This window comes from Triturus cristatus, chromosome 7 (assembly GCF_964204655.1).
Source record: "Triturus cristatus chromosome 7, aTriCri1.1, whole genome shotgun sequence".
Taxonomy (NCBI): Eukaryota; Metazoa; Chordata; class Amphibia; order Caudata; family Salamandridae; genus Triturus; species Triturus cristatus.
The window spans coordinates 398544098-398568214 of NC_140590.1; the positions used below are offsets into that span (position 1 = coordinate 398544098).

Genomic DNA, 24117 nt, shown 5'->3' on the forward strand with positions numbered 1-24117 from the left:
ATGAGAGCAAATCGATGACACATCTGGCAACCTACTAAAATCATTGATACTGAAACAAGGAAGAAATTGAATTCAGGTTTTCCCATCTCTTTTTACAAAGGGGAAATCTCACCCTTATACCTCTCTATCTCCAGCCATCCCATTCTACCTGATATCCATTGTTTATCTTCCTTGCTGATTCACTTCTTCCAACACCATGAAAAATACTTGCCTCAGGATGCAATTCACTACTCACAAAATGTTAATGAAAGATTGACTGTCTTCCATATCCTGAATCTTCCACAAGACTAAGCATTTTTTGTATTGTCTATAATCCTCTGGTATCTGTTTTCACACCCAGCACCCTGAAAGCAGGTAGCAAAACACCTTTGCTGTTAAAACAACCATAAGTAAGGGGTAGTCACAATCACCTCTTTGAAACACTGAAAAACATTGTTCCAACATTAAAAAATCTATTTTTTAAAGTGATGTGCGACATCTACTGTCAATTGTAATATAGTTTGACTTATTTTACATTTTTGAGGTTTTGTTAAGGGTTACACCCCGAATTCAGGACCTTGATATAAATAAATGTAATCCTTTTCAATGTTATTGTTTTACTTTCACATCATTTTGATTTTTAAACTTCAAAATGTTGACTGATTACTTATTGGGTTGCATTGTATTCCTTTGAAGTCTGTATAAGTTTTTTTCGCTACCTACTGTCCTCCTTTACCTCATCATTTTCCTTACTCTTCCTTCTTTCTCAATCATGTCACATTTCACACATCTCTATTCCGGTACTTTTCTTATTTGTGCTCTTATCTTCTCCCTCTTTGTTAAACATCTGTCTCTCTTATTTTCTAGTTTCTTTTATTTTTGTTTATTGCATTTACTCTTTTTTTGTGTTCTCCCTCCCTCTCCCTCCCTCTCCCTCCCTCCCTTTCTCTCTCCCTCTCGCTCTCTCCCTCTTTCCCTCTTTTCGTTTCTCTGTCTGCCTGCATGTATCAGGAGGTGGTGACCAGAATGGTGTCCATAGAGGAAATTGTTCTTTTTATGTCTCGCGCCTAGCGATGCTGTGCGCAGCGAGAGTCCTTTTGACCGGGGTTTCAAAACGGAGCCTGGAATCGCACACGCTTGTGCGTGTGCTTTTCCTTTTGGCTTCCGCTATTGGGCTTTGATTGCATGTTTTTTAAATTTTTTTAAACCGAGCACGCAATAGGCCAAAGGCAGGCGCATTGCTCCGCCCATGGCCTAGTGGTGTCTGTTACGCGCACCAAAGCCCATGTGGTTTCAATTATCGTGCCCAGCCACGGGCGTGATAATTGAAAACACATATTTCGCTGTGGCGCGCGCGCGCACCACTCGCATGTTTTTTCCCCTCAAAATAGCGATCGCTTTCACTGCGCAGGTGTCTAGTTCTTTTTCTCATATCAAGAGCTGGCCTTTGCTTGGAGAGCCCTGAACAAAACCATATTTGGCCCCCTCCCAATCGCCCTCTTTAATTGTCTATGCATTGAAAGTTTCGACAAGCAGGGAGTAGGTGAAGGGGGAAAAATATGGAAGCAACATTAAAGGAAAGGCACACACAAAGGGCCGACATGGGCTCAAACAGCCTTCAGAATAAGTGCTTAAGCGCACTTTTCTTATGGCCGAATTCGTGGGGAGATTGTTGCAGTGCGCCTGTAGATCGGCGCGCTGAAGGGGGCGGAGGGGGGTCCTTACTGTTTGGAAATCCCAAAGTACGCTGATCTCCAAACATCACTAGTTAGAGGAGCCACCTATGCTACACTTGTCCTTGGGCAGCACTAGTGCAACGCATCAGAAACACCAGTGGCATGACCGTGGAGCTGAGAAAACCATAGACCGCAGTGAAGACACCCACACACAGACCGCACCAAATCCGTGCCACGTAGAGGCATCTGAGCAGCCGTCCCAAAGAAAAATCTATGTAGAAGTGTGCGTTAGTGACAGCCACATGATGCAGCCTTAGCAAGAGACACTCAGTACTGCACTAGAGACAGTACAAGCATGTGTACCAGAAACGGACCCTGAAAGCACCGGTGTATGAGACAATCTTGCACTAAAGGCTACACTGATGAGACCCGAAGGACAGAAATGGACCGTACATTTAGTGACTCAGTGGCGGTGCGGCTATCCTGTGAACTCCTGCTTGCTGCCCTCGTTCAGTTGAAGGTCTCTCACGGTTTCTCTCCCAGACTCCTGTGATTGCCAACTGCAGAAGTATTTTATGCACCTGTAAAAAGAGTGCAGTTTACGTGGTTGGGTGAGTTTAACATACATAACGTGAGAGTGCGTCTCTCGCAGGGCCTTAGCAGGGGTATAGTGCAGTGAGCATCCAGAGATGGTGCAGCGAGAATCATAACAAGCACTGACAAAGCCAGTGGGTCTCCACTTTTGGATCTGTTAGTTTGGTCACGGGATTTTAAACTCTGTTGTGCAGCATCTCCGATGCTTGCAGATGGCTAAATAGGAAGAAATAAGCCCACAGCGTGGTGCTCTGCGTCATTTTGTTGGTGCTGAAGGAACCAACGTGTGTAGGGAGAAGGAACAGAGCAAATAAATGTGTGGGGACAAAGTGAGACAAGTACACAAATGTCTGTACTGTTCAACATGGCAGCCCGTCTTTTTTACCACCTGTTCCTAGTAACACGCTGCACACATTTCTTGATATGCAGGAAGCGTGGCCTCAGTCAAGACAAATTGTTCAGATACACTAAGAAGAAATCCTCAAATCTGGTATGCAGGTTAAAGGCCTTTATCTTCTATGCACCACTCAGCCACCACAACAGCGTCATAGCAGTTTTACCGAGTTGTGTGCACTGGATTGTCCCCCTCTCCCTTTGGTGGTAGCCTCAAGACTGATTTGTGCACGGTTGCTCCTGGTCTGTAATGACACTGAGCAAAAAATAAAAGAGCGGAATGCAGCCTCTTTTTAGGTCTTTAAACACTATTTTCTTCAATGCTTTTTCCCCTACTGCAGGCACAACATGCTTTCCTGCAACATTCAGCGCGCTAAGCGTGTTTTCACGTTCCAAGCAGCCTGTCCGTGGCGATCGAGGTCTAGCATTTACCAGAGTTTGAGCTATTGGCATTATAAATGACAATGCCTTTTATTTATGTTTTAATTATCAAAACAGATAAATAAAAGGCATTGTCATTTACAATGCCAATTGCTTAAACTCTTGCAAATGCGAGACCTATTGCATTGCAAATGCTTGTTTACATAGAGCTGTGAAAATAGTGTGAAAATACTCATATACATGTGTTAATTTCTTACTCACGCAGTGTTAAGCAGATGTGTGCCTTCCAATTCTATAACTGGGCATGTAGCACTGTTCTTTTATTGTACAAATCCTGCCTTTATGATGACCATTTCAAGCCCTGGACTGTTAGAAAGAACCCTTGGCTTGCAGAACTCATGTTTGACTGTTGTCATGCAGTAGCTGTAATCGAAGGGCAAGAAAGATGGTAAACCCACTTAACTGATGGTCATTCCCTATCTTCAGTAAGTTCTCAGATCTGGTGATCCTCTTGTAGGTTAGGTTTAGTTTCAGCTTTAACCACTTTTGTTATCCAAGTGACCATCTCAGTTGAGCACTCTGGCTGAAAACTGCAGCCACAGAAACCCTAAGGATAGTTGTTTGTCGTTGTGTTCTCTATTTAGTGAAGATGCCTTAATAGATGCTTCTGGATGATTTTAGCTGGAAGCTTACCATAGACATTTAACAGCTAAAGCAACAAAACAGACTTTGGCTTTCCCTATTTATCATAGCCTATAGATGTGACAAGGAAAACGTCTACGTCCTGTCATCAGGTCGGGTCATACAAGATGGAAGAGAAGCCCTCGAGCAGTCTACCACAGCCCTGTGAGAAGCCTTAGACCCTGAGACTGATGCAGCACCCAAAATTATTTTTAGAGGCAGCTGACCTACCCAACATAATTTGTTGCCATTAGAATCCTTATACATGGCTCTTATAAAGTCCTAAAGCGGACCAATGTGGGCAATATATAAGAAACCGGTGTGCTTGAGGCACTACCCCAGCTGAATGGTGACTTCTTTGCAAAAGTATTGCTGAAACCGGGGACGCTGGAGCTTAATTGTCAGTAGCGGTATGCTAATCAACACACAGGCCAATTTTCCAAAGTACCATCCCCAGGCGAGACCTTTAGAAGGTCAGTGGAGCCGTACCTATTTGAAGTTGAGGGGTGACTTAGCATTATAATTCTGGTAAGATCACACCCATCCAACTCCCTAAATATTGACCCACAACCCATGGATGTTGATAAATTCACCGAAAATACAAGCATTAAGATGCTCCTGGAATCGCTTTTTTAGTACATAGCTTGCACTTGAAAACAGTTATCTGTTGTAAGAAAGCCCTCTTGTGTGCCACGCGAGAAGCGAAGTGGTAGCTGCAATTAAAATGCAAGATCGCTGCATTTGTACCTTATAGCCTTACATGTATTTATAGAATTTTGCAATCCGAACTGAATAAAGGTGATGAATCATCAAAGCTGCAGGCATAACTGGCACAAAATCTATCTTTGCCCCCTCAAACATAAAAAATAGAATAACTTGATTATTTGGCAAAAGGCATTCTTTTTCTGCTTTCCAGTACTTTCCCAAGGTGTCTTTTTAATGAGTCGCCATTAAAGATAATTCAAGATTCTCGATCAATAGTAAACTAATATAGGATGTGTTCAATATGGGACTGTCATTTTTCTAAGTGTGATTTCCGGGGAAATGCATCTGTTTAGTTATTTACTCTGGTTTCTTCTGAGTCGGCTAGTAAAGAACCTAAGACTGACTAAGCTATAATGTAGGTTTAAAAAATTATATAAAATTACAACTATTGCAGAATACAGGTGGCAAATTAAACCTTGAAGCAAATAAGCACCTATGTTTCCAAGGCATAATGAACATTAGAGCCTATTAACATTTATAAACAGTTCATCAACCGCACTGCAAAAAAGGTATTCCTGTTATCTAAGACATTTGAAAGCTCAGTTGACAAATGCAAATACTTATTAGCACAAACATGACTCCATTGTAAGGGAACTGAAGCCTTCGGCCCTCAAGGCACTTACTTTTTAGTTACATATACACATAATGCTGCACAATGAAATGACCTGGAAAAATGTCTTCTAAATAAAATCAACTGTATAAATTTACTCACTTCCAAGACTTCTGAAATCCAGGAGGAGTTGGTGGAAAGGGTCAAAGCATAACCTTAATCACATGATTACCTGGCTTTACTATAATGGCATACCTTTCTTATACTAATTAGGCAAACGATCAGCTCGGTGGTATAAGCCAGGTTTTTTGGGTTCATGGCTAAAATTTGAAAGCCTTGTTTTGTTATAATTGTCTGGTGTATTGACATTGGCTTGATTGTGTTGCTTTACATCAACGCCACTGGGCCCTGTAGTGGTGAAATGCTTCAGAATAAAAAAATGAACTATTTAGGGGTCGGCTGTGAAATGACTTTTGCGTCTCTGAAGAATATAGGTAAGGTTGAAGCCCAGACTTGTTGCTCTCTGCTGCTCATCACCTGCCCATCACTTAAAGCTTTAGCAACCTCACTTAGATCAAGTCAGGCAGAAGTATCACACACCTTCCAATTTTACACATTGTGAGTACATGAAAAGCTGTTTTGACATAATGATTAATAGGCTGTTAGTTTCCTATATATGGTTAATTGTGGCAAACTGTTTTAGTAAGCAATGTAATCTTTTTTTGCATGTAAATTCCCTTCTTTCACAAAATAAAATGATCAAGTCCTGTTGAAAGTAGCGAGTGTCCAACAAAGCTGGATTTTCAACATCAACCAGTTCCAAGCACAGATTTCTAAGCAATATTGACTCTTTTGGATTGAGTGCTCCAGGGTCCCTTTGATCAAATGCATCGCAAAGTAGAACATGGGAATTAAGGAGCTGTTTGTATTGATGTTTGCTTTTGCATGTGAGTGTGTATGTTGCTTTTATGTGCATGCTGAACTTGTTTGTACTCCCAACCAAGACCCCAGGAGTGGAATGCTACATGGCTAGCCTTTCTGATACCCAGATGTGAAAGTATGAGTGTTGTACTGGGTGATTAATATCCTTTCTGAAATACCCCGTAATAGATGTGGCTGAGCAAGGGCCACTGTCATAGCCACATCATCTCCTTACGCACAGTCACCTCAGTTTCGGTAAACATCACTTGCCATAAGCAAAACTAGGGCCTATAGGTTTTTAAAGTTCATAGTCTCTCAGTAGTCAGCAGTGTACCATTTTAGGTACAGTTCTGTTCAGAACTCTTTAACTTCTCGTCAAAGTTGTAGAAAATGTCATTCAATCTGTTGTCTAGATCTGTTTGTTGAATTTGCCTTTGCCTACTGCGGGAGGGAGTCTTGGAATAAAGGGATTTACAAAAGGTGAAAATTGCAAGTTTTTACTTGACCAACCATGTCATCGATTGACTCCTAAGCAGGACCAGAAAGAATCAATTAATATCACCCTTTGCTGTGCAAGTATAATTTGACCTCCTTTCAATTTTCCATCAGACCGGTGGTACTAAGATTCCGCTTGTGAAGGAGGAACAAATGGAGAGGGATGTGGAGATGTCTCTTGCCTTTTCAGCAAATGATTCTGGTGTTCTGATAACACAGGTAAGAAGAAAACGAAAAGACTTCAAAAACGAAAGCCTCTCTTACTGCAGGTTGTCTTCTTGGCCCACTGGTGTTATTGTGTAATGTTTTTTCAAGGTTTCACATACTGTTCCTTCCAAATCCTGTATCCTAGTTTAACTTATTCACAACGTTACATTGGTCTAACATGTCTTTTCTTAATGACAAAAAAGTGACGAGAGAGATTGATATTATCTGTCCATCTCAGAAGTAAAGAGGTAGAGTGATGTCAAGTTGCTAGAGAATTGTTTGAACGGTGCACATCATTTTAATAAAATCAGTGTTTTGTTTACCATTGCCACAACAGCACTGGCTAAATGAAACATGCATATGAAGACTGGCATTGTGATTTACCTCTTTTTTTCCCCCCATTAAACACCAAAGGACTATTGATGCAAACATGTTACATGCAAACTGTTGCTTTTAGGTATTTTTGGCTTGGGTTCTTGTGCAAATCTCAGATGGGATCTCCATGCCACCCGTTGTCTTTAAGATGGGTGTTTTGAATTAAATGATTGCTGGCTTTATTACATCCTTGTTTATTGAGGTGCTGGCAGGTTCGAGGCATGTGAGCTGTAAATCACATGCTTTGCATACTTCTGCCATCTAGTGTTGTGTCCGGATGTTTGCAAGTTGTTTTTCTTCGCAGAAGTCTTTCCAGTCATGAGGTAGGTAACTCCTCCTTTCGGTGGTAGTGGGCATGGGCTCCATTGTTAGATTGTTTTTTTATGCCATCGGGTTTGGACGTGAATTGCTGCTCTCCGGTACCCCTTGGTGTGCAATCCACTTACCCTCGACAGTATTGTTTTTCGATCGCGTATTTCCCTTCTCTGCGTATCGTATTTTAATTTTTTTTTAAACATATTTTTATTGGCATTTAAAGGTTACAGTGACAAAGTACATTTGGATACAGTAGGTTGGATTGTAATACTCTGTTTACCAAATGATACAGTACTCTGATTAGTCCGTTCAGGCAACCGCGAGGCGCCAACTCTGCGTATCGTATTTAATACAAAAACTATTTCCGATCAGGGAAATTCGTTGAAGGCTGTCTGGCCTACCTGCGTTTGTCTGCCTCACAGTCGATGGAATGGACTCCATTCAAATTCTGCCCTCTGTGCCACGTGAAGTTCCCGCGTACCGTCTAGCACCAAGTGTGCAACCTGAGCTTAACTTCAGAGCCCAATGAACAAGACTGCGACGCGTGAATATGTTTCCGCTCAAATAAAACGGCTACATTCTGGACCTCTTCAAAGAAGATTACGAGCCAAGGAAGAACAAGAAGAGCATATCTCCGTCTCAGAGTCCGGCTCCAATGTAGATGAAGTCATCCCGCAAGGTCAGCGTATCGTGAGTACTGATCCTCCTTTGCCCCAAAGTCCAACTTAGCCAAAAAAAAGGCTCCAGTCTCACCTCTGCCTTCGGGCCATGGTCGGATCCGAGAACATGTTTCTACTGCTCCCCAATCCCACCCCCGACTAAATTGCCACTCATGCAAATCTGACTCAGAGATAGCCCATCACATTCCTTTAAAGAGGAAACACGTGGGCACTAACCCATCTCCTCCTCCATCACCTCCTTCCCCATAAACACAACACTTGTTAATTACCCTTCTAATTCATCACCACCATACACACCTGATGATCAGGATGACTGGGATGGGGACAATGATCCTGCACCTGTAGACCCCTGGAAGGATTACAATACAGATTCTCCCACGTGTAACGATCATCTCTACCCTACCAAGCCTTCTCCACCATATGACAACGTAGGCCACATAGAACTATTAAGCAGAGCTTCTGATTATCACAATTTTAATTACATAAAGAATCTCTAGAGGAGGATTTCCTTTTTGAAACACTTAGCGGTTCCCAAAGATCCACTCACACACTCCCCATGCTCAAAGGTATGCTAAGACATGTGGATGACATTTTAAGGATCCTATTTGGGCCCATATTCTCACTCCCAGGATAGACCAAAAGTATAAATCTGCACCATCAGACCCAGTTTACTTCAAGGGCCAGTAACCCTTAGATTTACTAGTAGTTTCTAATGCCCGTAAACGGGCTAATTCTCAAACGTCAGGAGATGCTCCACTTCCGGACAAATAGTTCAAGGTGATAGACTCCTCTGGGCAAAGAGTAGCGTCCCAAGCTGCAAATATCTGGTGCATTTCTAACACCCAAGCCGTTTTAGCCAGGTACGATTGGGTGCATTGGGACGAAATGAAGCAATTGCTCCAAGTCCTGCCTGATGAGCACAAGTCCAAAGCTCAAGCCATAGTGCAAGAAGGAATTGTTAGAGATGAGCTTTCCAATAGGTGCGGGTTAGATGCGGCTGACACTGTGGCTAGAGCAGTTAACACCAGCGTGCTACTAAGAAGGCGTGCATGGTTAAGAATTTGTGGGTTTAAACCAGAAGTTCAAACTTCTATTCTCAACACGCCGTTTGACAAACAACACCTCTTTGGTCCTGTTGTAGACACTTCCTTGGAAAAGATGAAAAAGGACAGATGTGGCAGAATCTATGGGAGCCCTACAGTCCCCTTCTGGCCGTGGTTCCTTTCGGTGCTCCTATCGTGGGGGGTTCAAGAATACCTCTTCAGACACCGCCTCTACACCGTACAAAAGCAACAATTGGCCCTCTGCTTTCAAGGGATTTTTCAGAGGAGGGGTCTACAGAGGCAACGATGGCAAAGGTAGAGGTACCTACATACGCACCTCCCCCTCCAATACCAAGCAGTGACTTTCCCAAACCCCCTCCCTCCGATCATTTAACACCTGTCAAGAGGGTGTGGGGAGCGTCTTTCACAATTCCTACCCGTCTGGCAATCGATAACCACAGACAAATGGGTACTACGAATTATCCGTTCTGGTTATTGCCTGGAGCTTACCAGCAATCCTCCAAACATTCCTCCATGTTGACACACAATGTCAGCAGACCATGTACACCTCCTCAAACAAGAGGTTCGATCTCTCCTTTTGAAAGGAGCCTTAGAGCCCGTATGACTACAATATTGGGTCGGGTGTATACTCCCTGTACTTTCTCATACCCAAAAAGGACGGTTCTCTTCAGACCTATTTTGGGCCTCAGAGAATTAAACCTTTACATACAATCAAATCACTTTCACATGGTAACGCTTCAACAAGTGTTCCCACTGCTACATCAGGGCGACTTTGTCTACTATAGACTTAAAGGACGCTTATTTCCACATTCCAATACATCCCGCTCATCGCAATTTTCTCAGATTTGTAGTAGCGGGGCAGCATTGCCAGTTCAGGGTACTCCTATTCGGAGTACCCACTGCTCCCAGAGTCTCTATGAAATGTCTGGCAGTAGTCGCTGCTCACCTACGAAGACCAACTATTCATGTCTTCCTGTACTTGGACGACTGACTTATCAAAGCCACTACGTACCCAAAGTGTAATGTAAATTGATACTTGTATAGCGCACTACTCACCCGCAAGGGTCTCAAGGCACTTGTACGAATACCGCTGTGGAACCCATCCTGGCTTTCCCTGTGAGGCGTCCACTCCTGGGCACCCCCAAGGTGGAGGCCAGGCGTCCTTAGCGTTGTGGGGGCCGTTGTGGAGATTAAGCAAGCTATTGCCCAGAGTTGCAGAGTGGGACTCCATGATTGGAATGGCACCGAGGCGAGAATTATCAGGTCCGTGGAATTTTTGAGCCCAAGACCCGCCGAGGCGGGGAATTGAACCCTGGTCCCGGGCTAGACCTCTGCATCAGGGTCTGCCGCTCTAATCATTGAGCCACACTTCTCCACAAAGTGTCTCCAGCACACTTGCATAACACTGCAGTTACTGCACCAACTGGGGTTCACAGTCAATGTGTTGAAATCGCATCCTCAGCCTTCCAACACTCAAAACTATCTAGGAGCCACTTTACATACTCAAAGAACTCTAGCCTTCCACAATGCAGCCAGATTTCGCAATATTCAGGCACTAACTTCAGTTTCAGCCCTCTCACTCACTACCAGCTCGAGTGTTTATGCAGCTACTCGGAAATGATGGCCTCTTGTATCATGATTGTTCCCCATGCCAGGCTTCACATGTGTCCCCTTCAGAATTGCTTAGCAAATCAGTGGAACCAGTCACAGGGTCTCTTAACTGATTCTAGTGTTGGTAAACGGCTGTACTCATTGCTCTCTTCAGTGGTGGAGCACACAAAATTTGTCAAAAGACGGTATTTCATAAACCCGGTTCCACAGACAATGCTAACAGCAGACGTGTCGCTCACTGGTTGGGGGCAGGCTCATCTCTAAAATCACACAATTCAACGCTTGTGGAGTTCAAAGCAAAGAGCTCTCCACATAAATCATCTGGAGCTGCTAGCAGTGTTTCTAGCGCTCAAAGCCTTTCAAGTTCACCTTGTATGGCAAGGCTGTCCTAGTTCACACCAACATGACAGCTATGTATTATATACAAAAACAAGGGGGGCACACTCTCCCCAACTGTCACACCTGGCTCAAGACATTTGGAAGTGGGCCATTCACCACAAAATCTATCTCCTAGCAGAACACCTCCCAGGAGTAACAGATTGCCGACCTTCCCAGCAGACAGAGGCAGCACATTCACAAGTGGGAACTTCAACCTCAAGTTCTCCTCCCACATTTTTAAAGTTGGGGGTTTCCTCAAATAGATCTTTTCGCCACACATCAAAATGCCCAAACTTTGCCTCCAGATATCCACACACCCTCTCCCAAGGCAATGCACTATGGATGAACTGGTCAGGTATATTTGCCTACGCTTTTCTGCCTATCCCACTCATTCCATTAGTGGTTCGTAAACTCAGGCAAACATCCCTCACAGTGATTCTAGTAGCTCCCACATGGGCCCATCAACCTTGGTTCACGACCCTGTTGGAGCTATCAGTAGTTTCGCATTAAAAACTGCATCTCACATCCAGTCTCCTCACACAGAGCCTATAGAGAAATCAGACACCTAGACCCCAAAGAATTCAACCTTGTGATCTGGCTCCTGAAGTCATAGAGTTTGGTTATCTTCATCTTCCACCAGACTGTATGAACATTATTAGAGAGGCCAGAAGGCCTACTACAAGAGCTTGTTATGCAGCTAAATGGAAGCGTTTTGCTATCTGTTGTAATAATAACCACATCAATCTTCTTGATGCTTCTATAAAAATATAATTTGTGATTTGTTACACTGGCAGCGGTCAGAATTATCTTTTACTTCTATCTGCTTACATCTTGCTGCAATAGCTGCGTATTTACAAAATAGGCACCACTTATCTTTCTTTATAGTACCTGTTATTAAAGCTTTTATGTAGTGACTAAAAAGACTTATACCACCAAAACTTCAACCTGCACCAGTGTGGAATCTTAACATGGTCCTCAGACGATTAATGGGCCCACCGTTTGAACCCATGCATAAATGTGAACTGCAATTTCTTTCCTGGAAAGTCTTGTTCCCCATTGCAATTACTTCACTGAGTCGAGTTGGTGAGCTATAGGCACTAACCATACAAGAACCTTTTTTCCAGCTTCACAAAGACAAAGTGGTTCTGCGTAACAACCCTAAATTTCTACCTAAAGTACTTTTTGGCTTTCATATCAAGCAATCTGAGTTACCCGTGTTCTTTCCTTAACTGGATTCATTAGAAGAACGAGCTCTACACACTTTAGATGTCAGAAGAGCCCCCTTATACTACATATGAAGAACAAAGTCATTCTGTAAGACTAAACAACTTTTTGTTGCCTTTGCTCCACCTCACAATAGCAATCCTATTTCCAAATCGGGTATTGCCTGGTGGATTGTTAAATGTATTCAGACTTGTTATGCAAAAGCAAAGAGAACTTTAACAATACCCCCTAGAACGCATTTCACTCGCAAAATAGGGGCTACTATGGCTCTCTTAGGAAACATTCGCATAGTTGACATTTGTAAGGCTGCAACATGGTCTAGATAACACACATTCACCAAGCACTATTGTGTATGTGTTAACAAGACAACAAACTAATGTAGGCCAGGCAATACTTAGAACACTCTTTTAGACAACTGCAACAGCTACAGGTTAGCCATCGCTTCGGGAGAATACTGCTGTATAGTCTATGCAAAGCATGTGATCTACAGCTCACATGCCTCAAACGGATAATGTTACTTACCAAGCAAGCATCTGTTCTTGGCATGTAGAGTTGTTGATTCACATGCACCCACCTGCTTCCCCGGGTACCTATACCTGTTTCAGTTTCTCTCTTACTTTATATACATCCCCATGAACATCTCTATTCTACTCTCAGTAACTCCATTCTCACCCTCTGCGGAAAAACAATCTAACAATGGAGTCGATGCCCATGCGCACTATCACAGAAAAGAGGAGTCACCTACCTTGTGACTGGAAAGACTTCTTTGAAGAAAAACAACTTGCAAAATCTTTACCCAACACTGAATGTCAGGAGTATGCAAAGCATGTGAATCTACAGCTCTACATGCCAAGAACAGATGCTTACTGGGTAAGTAACATTATCCTTTTGCTTCTTTCATGTGTTATGATTCGTAGATCTAAAAATGGCACATATGTTTTTTAGTTATTTCTAAAAACTACTTTTTAAGAGGGATCACAAGAACCTGTAATATTTTGCCCTAAATATTATTTATTCGTATTTTTCAATTAGGATCTCATTATTGCGAGAAAGGTTTATTATGCTAGCAGTGATGCCTGTAGAATAGGTTTTTTGCACATCTAATCATTGCCAACGTGATAACTGGCAATTCACATCGGGAACGACTCTTTATTCTTAACAGTATAAAGTAGAATGTTGTTAAGTGTAGATCTACACATTTATCCATTCTCAACTGAGTTAATGCTTTCTCTCAGTGTAGAGTGGTTGCTTGTATAAATCATACTGATCTCACAAATTTTGATAACAGAATGTGCGAGGCATGTGAGCTGTAGATCACATGCTGTGCATAGCCCGCCATCTAGTGTTTGGTCTGGATGTTTGCATTTGGTTTTTGTTCGAAGAAGTCTTTTCCAGTCACGAGATAGGCGACTTCTCCTCTGGGTGATCATGGGCATGGGCATGGGCATCGACTCCATTCTTAGATAGTTTTTTTCCTCCATCGGGTTTGGATGTGAATTGCTGTGCTCTGCTTTGGCACCATTTCTCTGGTTCTCTTTGACGCTCAATCCACTACGCTCAACCGTATTGTTTCTCGTTCGCATTTCTTATTCTCTGTGTATCGTTTCAAACCAAAAATCTTCGATCGGAAAATCGTGGCGGGCCGTTGGGCCTACCGGCGCCGGGCTCGCTAGCATTCGATGGAATGGACTACATTTAAGTCCCGGGTGTCACGCCAAGTTTTTGCACGCCGACCTGCACAAAGTGCAATATCTGTTTGTCCCCAGAACCCGACAAGAGACTGCGACGCATGACGATCGCTCCCTAACCATTGGGCTCGATGTCACAAAATGCAACAACAAGGTGGCTCCATACCGGACACCTTTGGAGAAGATTCCGAACAAGAACACGCTCAAGGAGCCGAGGGAGAAGAACTTGTCTCCGTGTCCAAAGCCGATTAGGACATGGAAGAAGAGGAGAAAGTTACACCGGGTCAGCGTACTGAGTGTACCGAAACCCCCTTGCCCTAACAACCAAAGAGGAAAAAAATGCTCTTGTCCTTCCTCTGCCTGCGGGCTAAGGCCGGCACCGAGAAAACGTTTTGAGCACCCCGCCCGCGGGTCCGGTGCTGAAACGCAAATAAAAGCCTTTCGGCTCGGGCTCGAGTAGGCCCAATGCCGGCGCAGAGTCAATCTTCAGCGACGAAATCCAAGCACGTACTGGTCCATGTTCCATCTTTGTCGAAGCCTTAATCTTCGGTACAAAGGGAGTTCAGACCTGAAACTTTCAACGCCAAAAACTGCAAGTAAAGATAAACAGACTCCGACAAAAGAGCCTTGCTCTGATGTTCCGCCTTCGAATCTGAAACAAAAATAACTGGGTATTAACCCAGATACTAGACATATTCATGCCAAATTGCCTTAAAAAAAGAAATTGAACCAACAGGATGAGCACCACATGCCCCTGAAGAAAAGGAATGTGGGTACAAACCCTTCACGACCTTATGTGCCACCTCCTTCACCTATTAATCCTCAGTTACTCATCACACCCACTAATTCACCACCAACACTTTCACCTTACCCACCGGATGAAGGGATTGATATGAGGATAGGCCACAACATGTTGACACATGGGAGGATTATGATACTGATCAACACACAAATACTGACCCTGACTTATACCTGTCCGGGCCATCACTATTTGACGACAAAATAGGCTACAGTGAGCTTCTTAATAGGGCTGCTCATTACCATAGAGTGGAACTACATAAGGAGGCTTTAGAGGAAGACTTTTTTTTGAGACCTTAAGCTCCACTCAGAAAACTACACATGCACTACCAATGCTTAAGGGAATGCTTAAGCATACAGATGAGTTTTTTTAAAAAACCTGTAAGGGCAAGAATCATCACGCCCAGGGTTGAGAAGAAATATAAGCCAGCACCTACTGACCCTGCCTACATCAAGGGTCAGTTGCCCTTAGACTCTCTTGTAGTGTCTAATGCTCGCAAGAGAGCTAACTCGCAGACCACAGGTGAGGTCCCTCCTCTTGATAAGGAGTCCAAGTTAATTGATGCCTCTGGCAGAAGGGTAGTCTCACAAGCAGCTAATCACTGACGCATTGCTAATGCTCAGGCTTTCCTAGCCAGATATGATAGGGCTCATTACGATGAGCTAGAAAAACGTATGCAATTTCTGCCTGATCAGCGCAAATCTAAGGCAAATGATCTCATCCAGGAGGGCAAATTTATTACCCATACCTCCAAGTGCGCATTAGATGCAGCATACACAGTAGCGCGTGCAGTAAACACCAGCGTACTGCTACTTAGACACGCATGGTTGAGAATTTTACATTTCAAACCTGAGATACAGGCCTCCATTCTCAATCAGCCTTTTGATAAGGAACACCTCTTTGGTCCAGCAGTTAAGATCTCGCTGGAAAAAATGAAGAAAGATACTGAGGTTGCAAAGTCCATGGGAGCTTCACAGTTACCTGCGATTAGGGGTTCCTTTCGGCGCTCCTTTTACAGGGGTGGCTCCAGAAAATCCCTCCTGCTCTTACAAGAGCAACAACCAATCGCCCTCATCATGAGGATATTTTAGAGGAGGTTTTAGAGGAAACCATGGTAAGGGAAGAGGCAGAGGCAACTCAACACGCACATCCCCCGCAAATAACAAACCGTGACTTCTTCTACCCCCGATCATTCCACTCCTGTAGTGGGACTTCTCTCTGAATTTCTCCCTGTCTGGAACACCATCACCTCAGACAAATGGGATTTTACAAGTTTTCTAATATGGTTACTGCCTGGAACTTAGACACTCCCCCAAATATTCTTCCAACATCACATGCAATGTCACAGGAACATCTTACCCTTCTAAAAAAAAAAAAAAAATTCTCTCTGTTGGAGAAAGGAGTGATAGAACCAGTCCCATTAAAACATCAAGAGACCGGGGTATACTCCCTTTACTTCCTAATTCCCAAAAAGGACGTCTCTCTCGGGCCTCTACTAGGCCTCAGAGAACTAAATCTATACTTTGTCGGACCACTTTCACATGGTGACTCTCCAGCAAGTGCTCCCGCGACTTCCTGTCCACTCTGGACTTAAAGGACACCTATTTCCATATCCCAATACATCCTGCTCACCGCAAATACCTCAGGTTCGTGGTAGCAGGCCAGCACTATGAGTTCAAGGTACTCCCATTCGGAGTAACTACCGCCCCCAGAGTTTTCACCAAGTGCTTGGCAGTAGTCACAGCTTACCTTCGAAGACAACACTTTCACATCTTCCCATATGTGGACGACTGGCTCATAAAATCCAGCTCTCAAGAAATCTGTCTGTCTCACTCACAAAACAGTGCAGTTGCTCCACGATCTTGGATTTACAGTAAACCTGTCCAAGTCCCATCTGCAGCCATCCAACACACAGGCATATTTGGGAGGCACAATAGATACACAAAAAGCTTTGGCCTACCCCAGTCCGACAAGAATCCGCAACATGCAGACTCTACTCTGCCCGTTTCAGCCTCAACACTCCTTGCCAGCTTAAGGGTTCATGCAGTTACTAGGGATGATGGCATCTTGCATACTGATAGTTCCTTACACAAGACTTCACATGCGTCCCCTTCAGGAGTGCTTAGCACGTTAGTGGAACCAGGCTCAGGGTCTGTTATCAGATCTAGTTTTGGTGGACCGCCGCACCCAGCGCTCTCTGCAGTGGTGGAATACACAAAACCTTTCAGAAGGGTGGCCCTTCATAGACCCAGTTCCACAGATAGTACTAATAGCAGACGCATCGCTCCCTGGTTGGGCAGCTCATCTCCAGGCGCATATATTTCAGGGCATGTGGAGGAGGCAGCAAAAGCAGCTTCACATAAACCATCTAGAGCTGCTAGCGATTTTTCTAGCGCTCAAAGCGTTTCAAGTTATCTAGTAGGTAAAGCTGTCCTGATCCGTACAGACAACATGACAACAATGGACTACATACAAAATCAGGGAAGGACACACTCTCTCCAGCTGTCACAACTAGCACAGACCATCTGGAGATGGGCCATACGTCACAAAATGTTTCTCCTTGCAGAACACCTTTCAGGAGTAAACAATCAGATTGCAGATCTGCTAAGTCGTCAAAGACAACAGATCCACGAATGGGAACTCCATCCTCAAGTTCTCCTCCCATTCTTCCAAATGTGGGGTTTTCCGGACATAGATTCTGTTTGCCACAAACCTAAACACAAAATGCCCAAGCTTCGCATCTAGACATCCACACCCATTGCCCAAGGGCAATGCACTGTAGATGAATTGATCAGGGATATTTGCCTATGCTTTTACGCCTCTCCCACTCATTCCACTAGTGGTTCGGAAGCTCAGACAGGCGTCCCTGACATTAATCCTAGTTGCTCCCACATGGGCTGGACAACCCTGTTGGATCTCTCAGTAGTTTCTCACCAAAAACTACACCTCACTCCCAAACTTCTCACTCAGAACCATGGTGAGATGAGACATCCAGATCCCAGCCATCTCAACCTTGCGATCTGGCACCTGAAATTTGGCTACCTTAATCTTCCGCCAGACTGCATGAATATTATCAAAGAGGCTAGACGTCCTACCACAAGCGCATGCTATACAGCAAAGTGGAAGCAATTTGTGATATACTGCAATAACAATCTAATGGATCCACCGCTTCAGTTCAAAACATCCTTTGCTATTTACTATATCTGCAGCGTTCCAATTTAGCGTACTCTTCATATGCTTACATCTTGCTGCAATAGCTGCATAACTACAGAACAGACAACATCTGTCTTTTTGTTTTTTTTTAGAGTGCCTGTCATCAAAGCATGGAGGGACTTAAAAGAATAATTCCTCCAAGACTTCCACCTGCTCCTCACATCTCTTCTTACAAATACATCAAAACAAAGTGGTTCTGCGGACCAACCCTAAATTTCTACCAAAAGCCATTACTGCCTTTCATATCAACCAATCTATTGAGTTGCCTGTATTCTTCCCTCAACCAGATTCTGTGGCTGTGCTGTGCTTTACACATCTTAGATGTGAAATTAGCTATTCTTTACTATATAGAAAGAACAAAACCTTTCCGCAAAACAAAACTATTTTTCGCTTTTGCTCCACCACATAAAAGCAATCCAATATCAAAGTCCGAAATTGCAAGGTGGATAGTCAAATGCATTCAGATGTGCTATTCAAAAGCAAAAATAACTTTAACAATTGCCCCTAAAGCACACTCCACTCGCAAACTAGGGATTTCAATGGCATTCTTTAGGAAACATACCCATAGATGATATCTGCAACGCTGCAACATGGTATACACCTCACACATTCACAAAACACTATTGTGTAGATGTGTTGGCAAGCTAGTATGGACAAAACAGTTTTACGTACACTATTTCAAACCACTACAACAGCTACAAGTTAGCCACTGCTTTGGGGGAGAGCTGCTTTGTAGTCTGTGCACAGCATGTGATCTACAGTTCACATGCATCAAACGGAAAATGCTACGTTCGAGGCATATGAGCTGCAGATTATACACTGTGCCATCTGGTGTTGGGCCCGGATGTTTGCAGTTTGTTTTTCCTCTTGGAAAGTCTTTGGGAGTCACGAGGTTGGTGACTCCTCCTCTGGTTAGCATTGCGCATGGGCTTCGGCTCCATCCTCAGATTGTTTTATTCCGCCATCGGGCTCGGATGTAATACTTCGCGCTCCGGTTCCGAATTTCCCAGTTCACCGATCGACGCACAAATCCTCGCTCATCGAGCTTCTTCAAAGATATAAATCATCTTACTCATCTTCTCTTCGGCACTTCTTCGATTCCGGTGGTCGACGGCAGCCTTCGGGCCTATCCCGGCTCCGGTCTCGACTGATGGAAAGAACTCCCTTCAAGAAGTGCCCTCGATGTGGGTCCAAGTTTCCCCACACCGATCTCCATGAGGTGTGCAACCTCTGCCTCTCCCCAGAACACGAGGCCCTAGACTGTCCCGCCTGCAAGTCTTTCCGCTCAAAAAAAGAGCATTCGAGATCGACGGGCTAGACGCAACATGGCGCACTCCTCGACCTCTGCTCCAGTCGACATCTTCGGGGGCGACGACGTCGAAGCTCTGCGACAGCAGGACATCGAACAGGAGGACGACTATTCGTCAGCGCTTCCGAGGCCGACGACTCAGATGTGGAGGACATCACCCCGGCGCAGCGGGTCGTGAGTACAATTCCCCTGCCCACGCCGATACCAAAAAAGGCTTCGGTCACACCTTCGCCTCCGGGCCTAGGCAAGACCAAGGACACTGCTTCTCACACCCCACCTTCGAGCCCGGTAAAGAAGCTTATTAAGCCTTCCGGCAGCTCGGGCTCGAGCCAGCCGACCACCGGTGCCGAGAAACACCCTTCGGCACCGAAGAAAAAATCGGCCTCCACCTCCACACCGAACCCGGCACCGAAGTCTTCGGTGTTGAAACCTGCTCCTCCGGCGCCGACCAAACATCACAAGACCCTCGGCACCGACACTCCCGTGCCGAGACCTTCTTCGGCGCCGACCAAAAAAACGGAGGTTCCAAGGAAGCACGGCTTCGACAAACCTAAAAAGCCGTCGGCCCCGAAACCTTCGGCGCCGACCGAACAACCAGTGTCACAAGAGCTTTTCACACCGGATCCTTTGCAAAAAACCCTCACAAAGGATCCAAAGACTGGACACTTGACATTGTATTAAAAAAAGAGGCACTTGGACAAGCCAGCTCCACCTCCACCTCCAAAGAGAAAGGACATTGCTACCTCTCCTTTCAGGGTGCCTTCCCCACCTCCTCCACCCTCTCCACCTCCACCCCCTCCACCTCATCGTTCCCACACCTTGTCTCCTGTCCCAGACGATTTGGGGGACCCTTACTATGATCCAGCAGATGTGCCACAAGATCCCACCCCTACTGGATCTCCAGACCCATGGGATGATTATAACAATCCGGACATCCCAGATTTCCCACAGGATGACCTTTATCCATCTAGGCCATCCCCTCCTGAATATTCCTTGAGTTTTCACCATTTGTTACAACGGGCGGCACACTACCACGGGGTGGAGTTACATACCGACCCAGTGGAGGAGTATTTTCTCCTAGACACCTTTGACGATACACATAGGTCCACTGCCATTCTACCTATGTTAAAAGGCGTAATTAAACATGCCCCTGAGGTTTTTAAAGACCCAGTCAGGGCCAGGGTCCTAAACCCTCGGATAGAGAAGAAATACAAAGCGGCCCCCACAGACCCTTCTTGCATTAAAGGCCCTGCACCATTAGATTCCCTAGTGGTATCTACAGCTAGGAAGCGCTCAAATTCTCAGGCGTCAGGCGAGGCGCCTCCACCTGACAAAGAGTCCAAGCTCCTAGATGCGTCAGGGAAGCGCACTGCGACACAAGCGGCCAATATATGGCGTATTGCCAATACGCAATCACTGTTGGCCCGATACGACAGGGCGCATTATGATGAGTTAGAGACCATCATACACCATCTCCCTGAAAAGTACAAGACTAGGGCTAATGAACTTATTCAAGAGGGAAAGGCAATAACCAATACCTCGATACGATGTGCCCTAGATGCAGCAGATACAGCCTCCAGGGCCATAAACACCAGTGTCCTTCTCCGTCGCCATGCCTGGCTCAGGGTTTCAGGGTTTAAACCAGAGGTTCAAGCCTCTATATTAAATCGCCCATTCGACGAAGATCATCTATTTGGCCCAAAAGTTGATGTAGCCCTCGAAAAGATAAAAAAAGATACTGAAACGGCGAAATCCATGGGAGCCCTACAGTCACACACTCCTAGGCGCTCCTTTCGCCGCTCTTCCTTTCGAAGCACGGGCAGAGGCTACTCCTCGGATAGTGCATCCACGTCCTACAAATCCCCTCCTCAATCTACCTTCACAAAGGGTTATCAAAGAGGCGGATACAGAGGCAATAATAATAAGGGCAGAGGCAAAACAAATACCGCCCGCTCTGCCACACCTCCTGCCCAATGACTTTCCCCCGCTCCCTCCAGACCATTCCACTCCGGTCGGAGGCAGACTACAACATTTCCTTCACGTCTGGGAGACAATCACCTCAGACAGATGGGTGACACAAATTATTCAGTCAGGGTATTGCCTAGAATTAACATCTACACCCCCCAACATTCCACCCAGGCACCGCCCTATGTCGCAAGAACATACTGCGCTACTAACACAAGAGGTGATCTCCCTCCTGCAAAAAGGAGCAATAGAGCAGGTCCCCATAAATCAACAAAATTTAGGGGTTTACTCCCTGTACTTTCTAATTCCAAAGACGGACGGGACCCTACGACCTATCTTAGATCTCAGACCTCTAAAAACCTACATTCATTCAGACCATTTTCACATGGTAACCCTACAACAGGTTCTTCCACTCCTCTCCCAGAACGATTTTCTCACCACTCTGGACTTGAAAGACGCGTACTTTCACATCCCATTACACCAGTCTCACAGAAAATACCTCAGGTTTGTGGTAGACAGACAACACTACCAGTTCAAAGTGCTCCCGTTCGGGGTAACAGCACCAAGGGTTTTCACCAAGTGCCTGGCAGTAGTGGCTGCACACCTCAGAAGACAGCACATTCACGTCTTCCCCTATCTGGATGATTGGCTGATAAAAGCCACGTCCTACCAACAATGTGTGAAACATACCGCTGCTACGGTCCAACTACTTCACCAGCTAGGTTTCCCGGTGAACCATCAAAAATCCCACCTGGTACCATCACACACAAAACAATATCTCGGTGCCACCATAGACACCTCAAAAGCCATAGCCTATCCCAATACTGCCAGGATTGCAAAAATACAGGCGCTGCGTCAAAAATTCCTATGTCAACAGTCTCTCCCAGCAAGAGTGTTTATGCAGCTCATAGGGATGATGGCCTCTTGCATCTTTATAGTGCCCCATGCAAGACTCCAAATGCGTCCAGTCCAAGAGTGCTTGGCGCGCCAGTGGAACCAGGCCCAGGGACAACTGACAGATCTGGTGTTGGTAGACGGTCGCACCCATCGCTCTCTGCAGTGGTGGAACACCACAAACCTTTCCAGAGGTCGACCGTTCCTGGACCCGGTCCCACAAATAATCCTAACGGCAGATGCATCGCTCTCCGGCTGGGGAGCTCATCTGTTACATCTCACAGCACAGGGCACATGGACGCCGCAACAGAAGTTACTCCACATAAACCATCTGGAGTTACTGGCGATCTTCCTCGCCCTAAAATCCTTCCAGGCGCAGATTTCAGGCAAGGCAGTCCTCATTTGCACAGACAACATGACTGCCATGTACTACATTCAAAAACAAGGGGGCACACACTCTCCACAGCTCTCTGTTAGCACAGAGCATATGGAGATGGGCAATTCCACAAAAGATTTTTCTCCTAGCCCAACACGTCCCAGGAGCACCAAACACCGTGGCAGATCTGCTAAGCAGACAGACGCAGCAGATCCACGAGTGGGAACTTCACCCACAGGTTCTTCACCCGTTCTTTCAGAAGTGGGGGCATCCACACATAGACCTATTCGCCACCCACGAAAACAAAAAATGCCCAAGCTTCGCCGCCAGTTAACCACACCCATTGTCCGAAGGCAATGCGATATGGATGAACTGGTCAAACAAATTTGCATACGCTTTACCACCTCTCCCACTAATTCCATTAGTGGTGCGAAAGCTACAGCAGCATTCCCTAACTCTGATCCTAGTAGCTCCAACATGGGCCAGACAACCGTGGTACACCACACTGCTGGAACTCTCAGTAGTACCACACCAAAAGCTATGCCTCTCGCCATGCCTCCTAACCCAGAAACATGGAGAGATCAGGCACCCGGACCCAGCTCAACTCAACCTTGCGATCTGGCTCCTGAGGTCCTAGAATTTGGATACCTTAACCTTCCCCCTGATTGCATAAACACTATCAGGGAAGCTAGACGCCCTACTACTAGGGCGTGCTATGCAGCAAAGTGGAAAAGATTTGTTGTTTACTGCCACAACAAGGCAATCAATCCTTTAAATGTATCCATACAGCACATTATATGTTATTTACTCCATTTACAAAGGTGTAACCTAGCATATACTTCCATTTGGTTACACCTCGCTGCAATTGCTGCCTATTTACAAAATAGGCAGCACCTTTCACTTTTCAAAGTGCCTGCCATCAAGGCCTTTATGGAAGGCCTCAAAGGAGTAATTCCACCCAGAGTGCCACCCTCACCTGTTTGGAACTTGAATATAGTCCTCACACGCTTAATGGGACCCCCTTTCGAACCATTACATAAGTGCGAGCTGCAATTTCTCACATGGAAAACAGCTTTTCTAGTGGCCATCACTTCCCTCAGAAGAGTTAGTGAAATACAGGCACTCACTATACAGGAACCTTTTCTTCAGATGCATTACAACAAGGTTGTACTCCGCACCAATCCCAAATTTCTACCCAAAGTCATTTCTCCATTCCATCTAAACCAGTCAGTAGAATTACCAGTCTTTTTCTCGCAACCCCAAACAGTTGCGGAAAGAGCCTTACACACACTGGATGTTAAAAGGGCTTTACTTTACTACATCCAGAGAACACAACCTTTCAGAAAAACCATACAGCTATTTGTTTCCTTCTCCCCACCACACAAAGGCAACCCTATTTCCAAATCAGGGATGGCTAGGTAGATTGTAAAATGCATCCAGATTAGCTACCACAAAGCAAAACTAACGCTATCGGTTCCCCCTAAAGCCCACTCTACAAGGAAGATATGTGGTAAATAATTTAATTACCGGAACTTAATTTGATGCGGAAAATCTATAATAATAATAGCTCAGTAAAATAAGAGG

General features: G+C 45.0%; 1 protein-coding gene across 3 annotated transcripts in view; it reads left to right on the plus strand.

The window, feature by feature from the left end:
* Positions 1 to 24117, plus strand: part of LOC146809783 (uncharacterized) — a 728115-nt gene that overhangs the window by 115786 nt on the left and 588212 nt on the right. For all 3 annotated transcript variants that reach the window (XM_085616628.1, XM_085616630.1, XM_085616629.1), the window contains exon 9: positions 6550 to 6654. In XM_085616628.1, coding sequence (XP_085472754.1) covers positions 6550 to 6654 — 105 coding nt within the window. The remainder of the gene's footprint in view (positions 1 to 6549; positions 6655 to 24117) is intronic.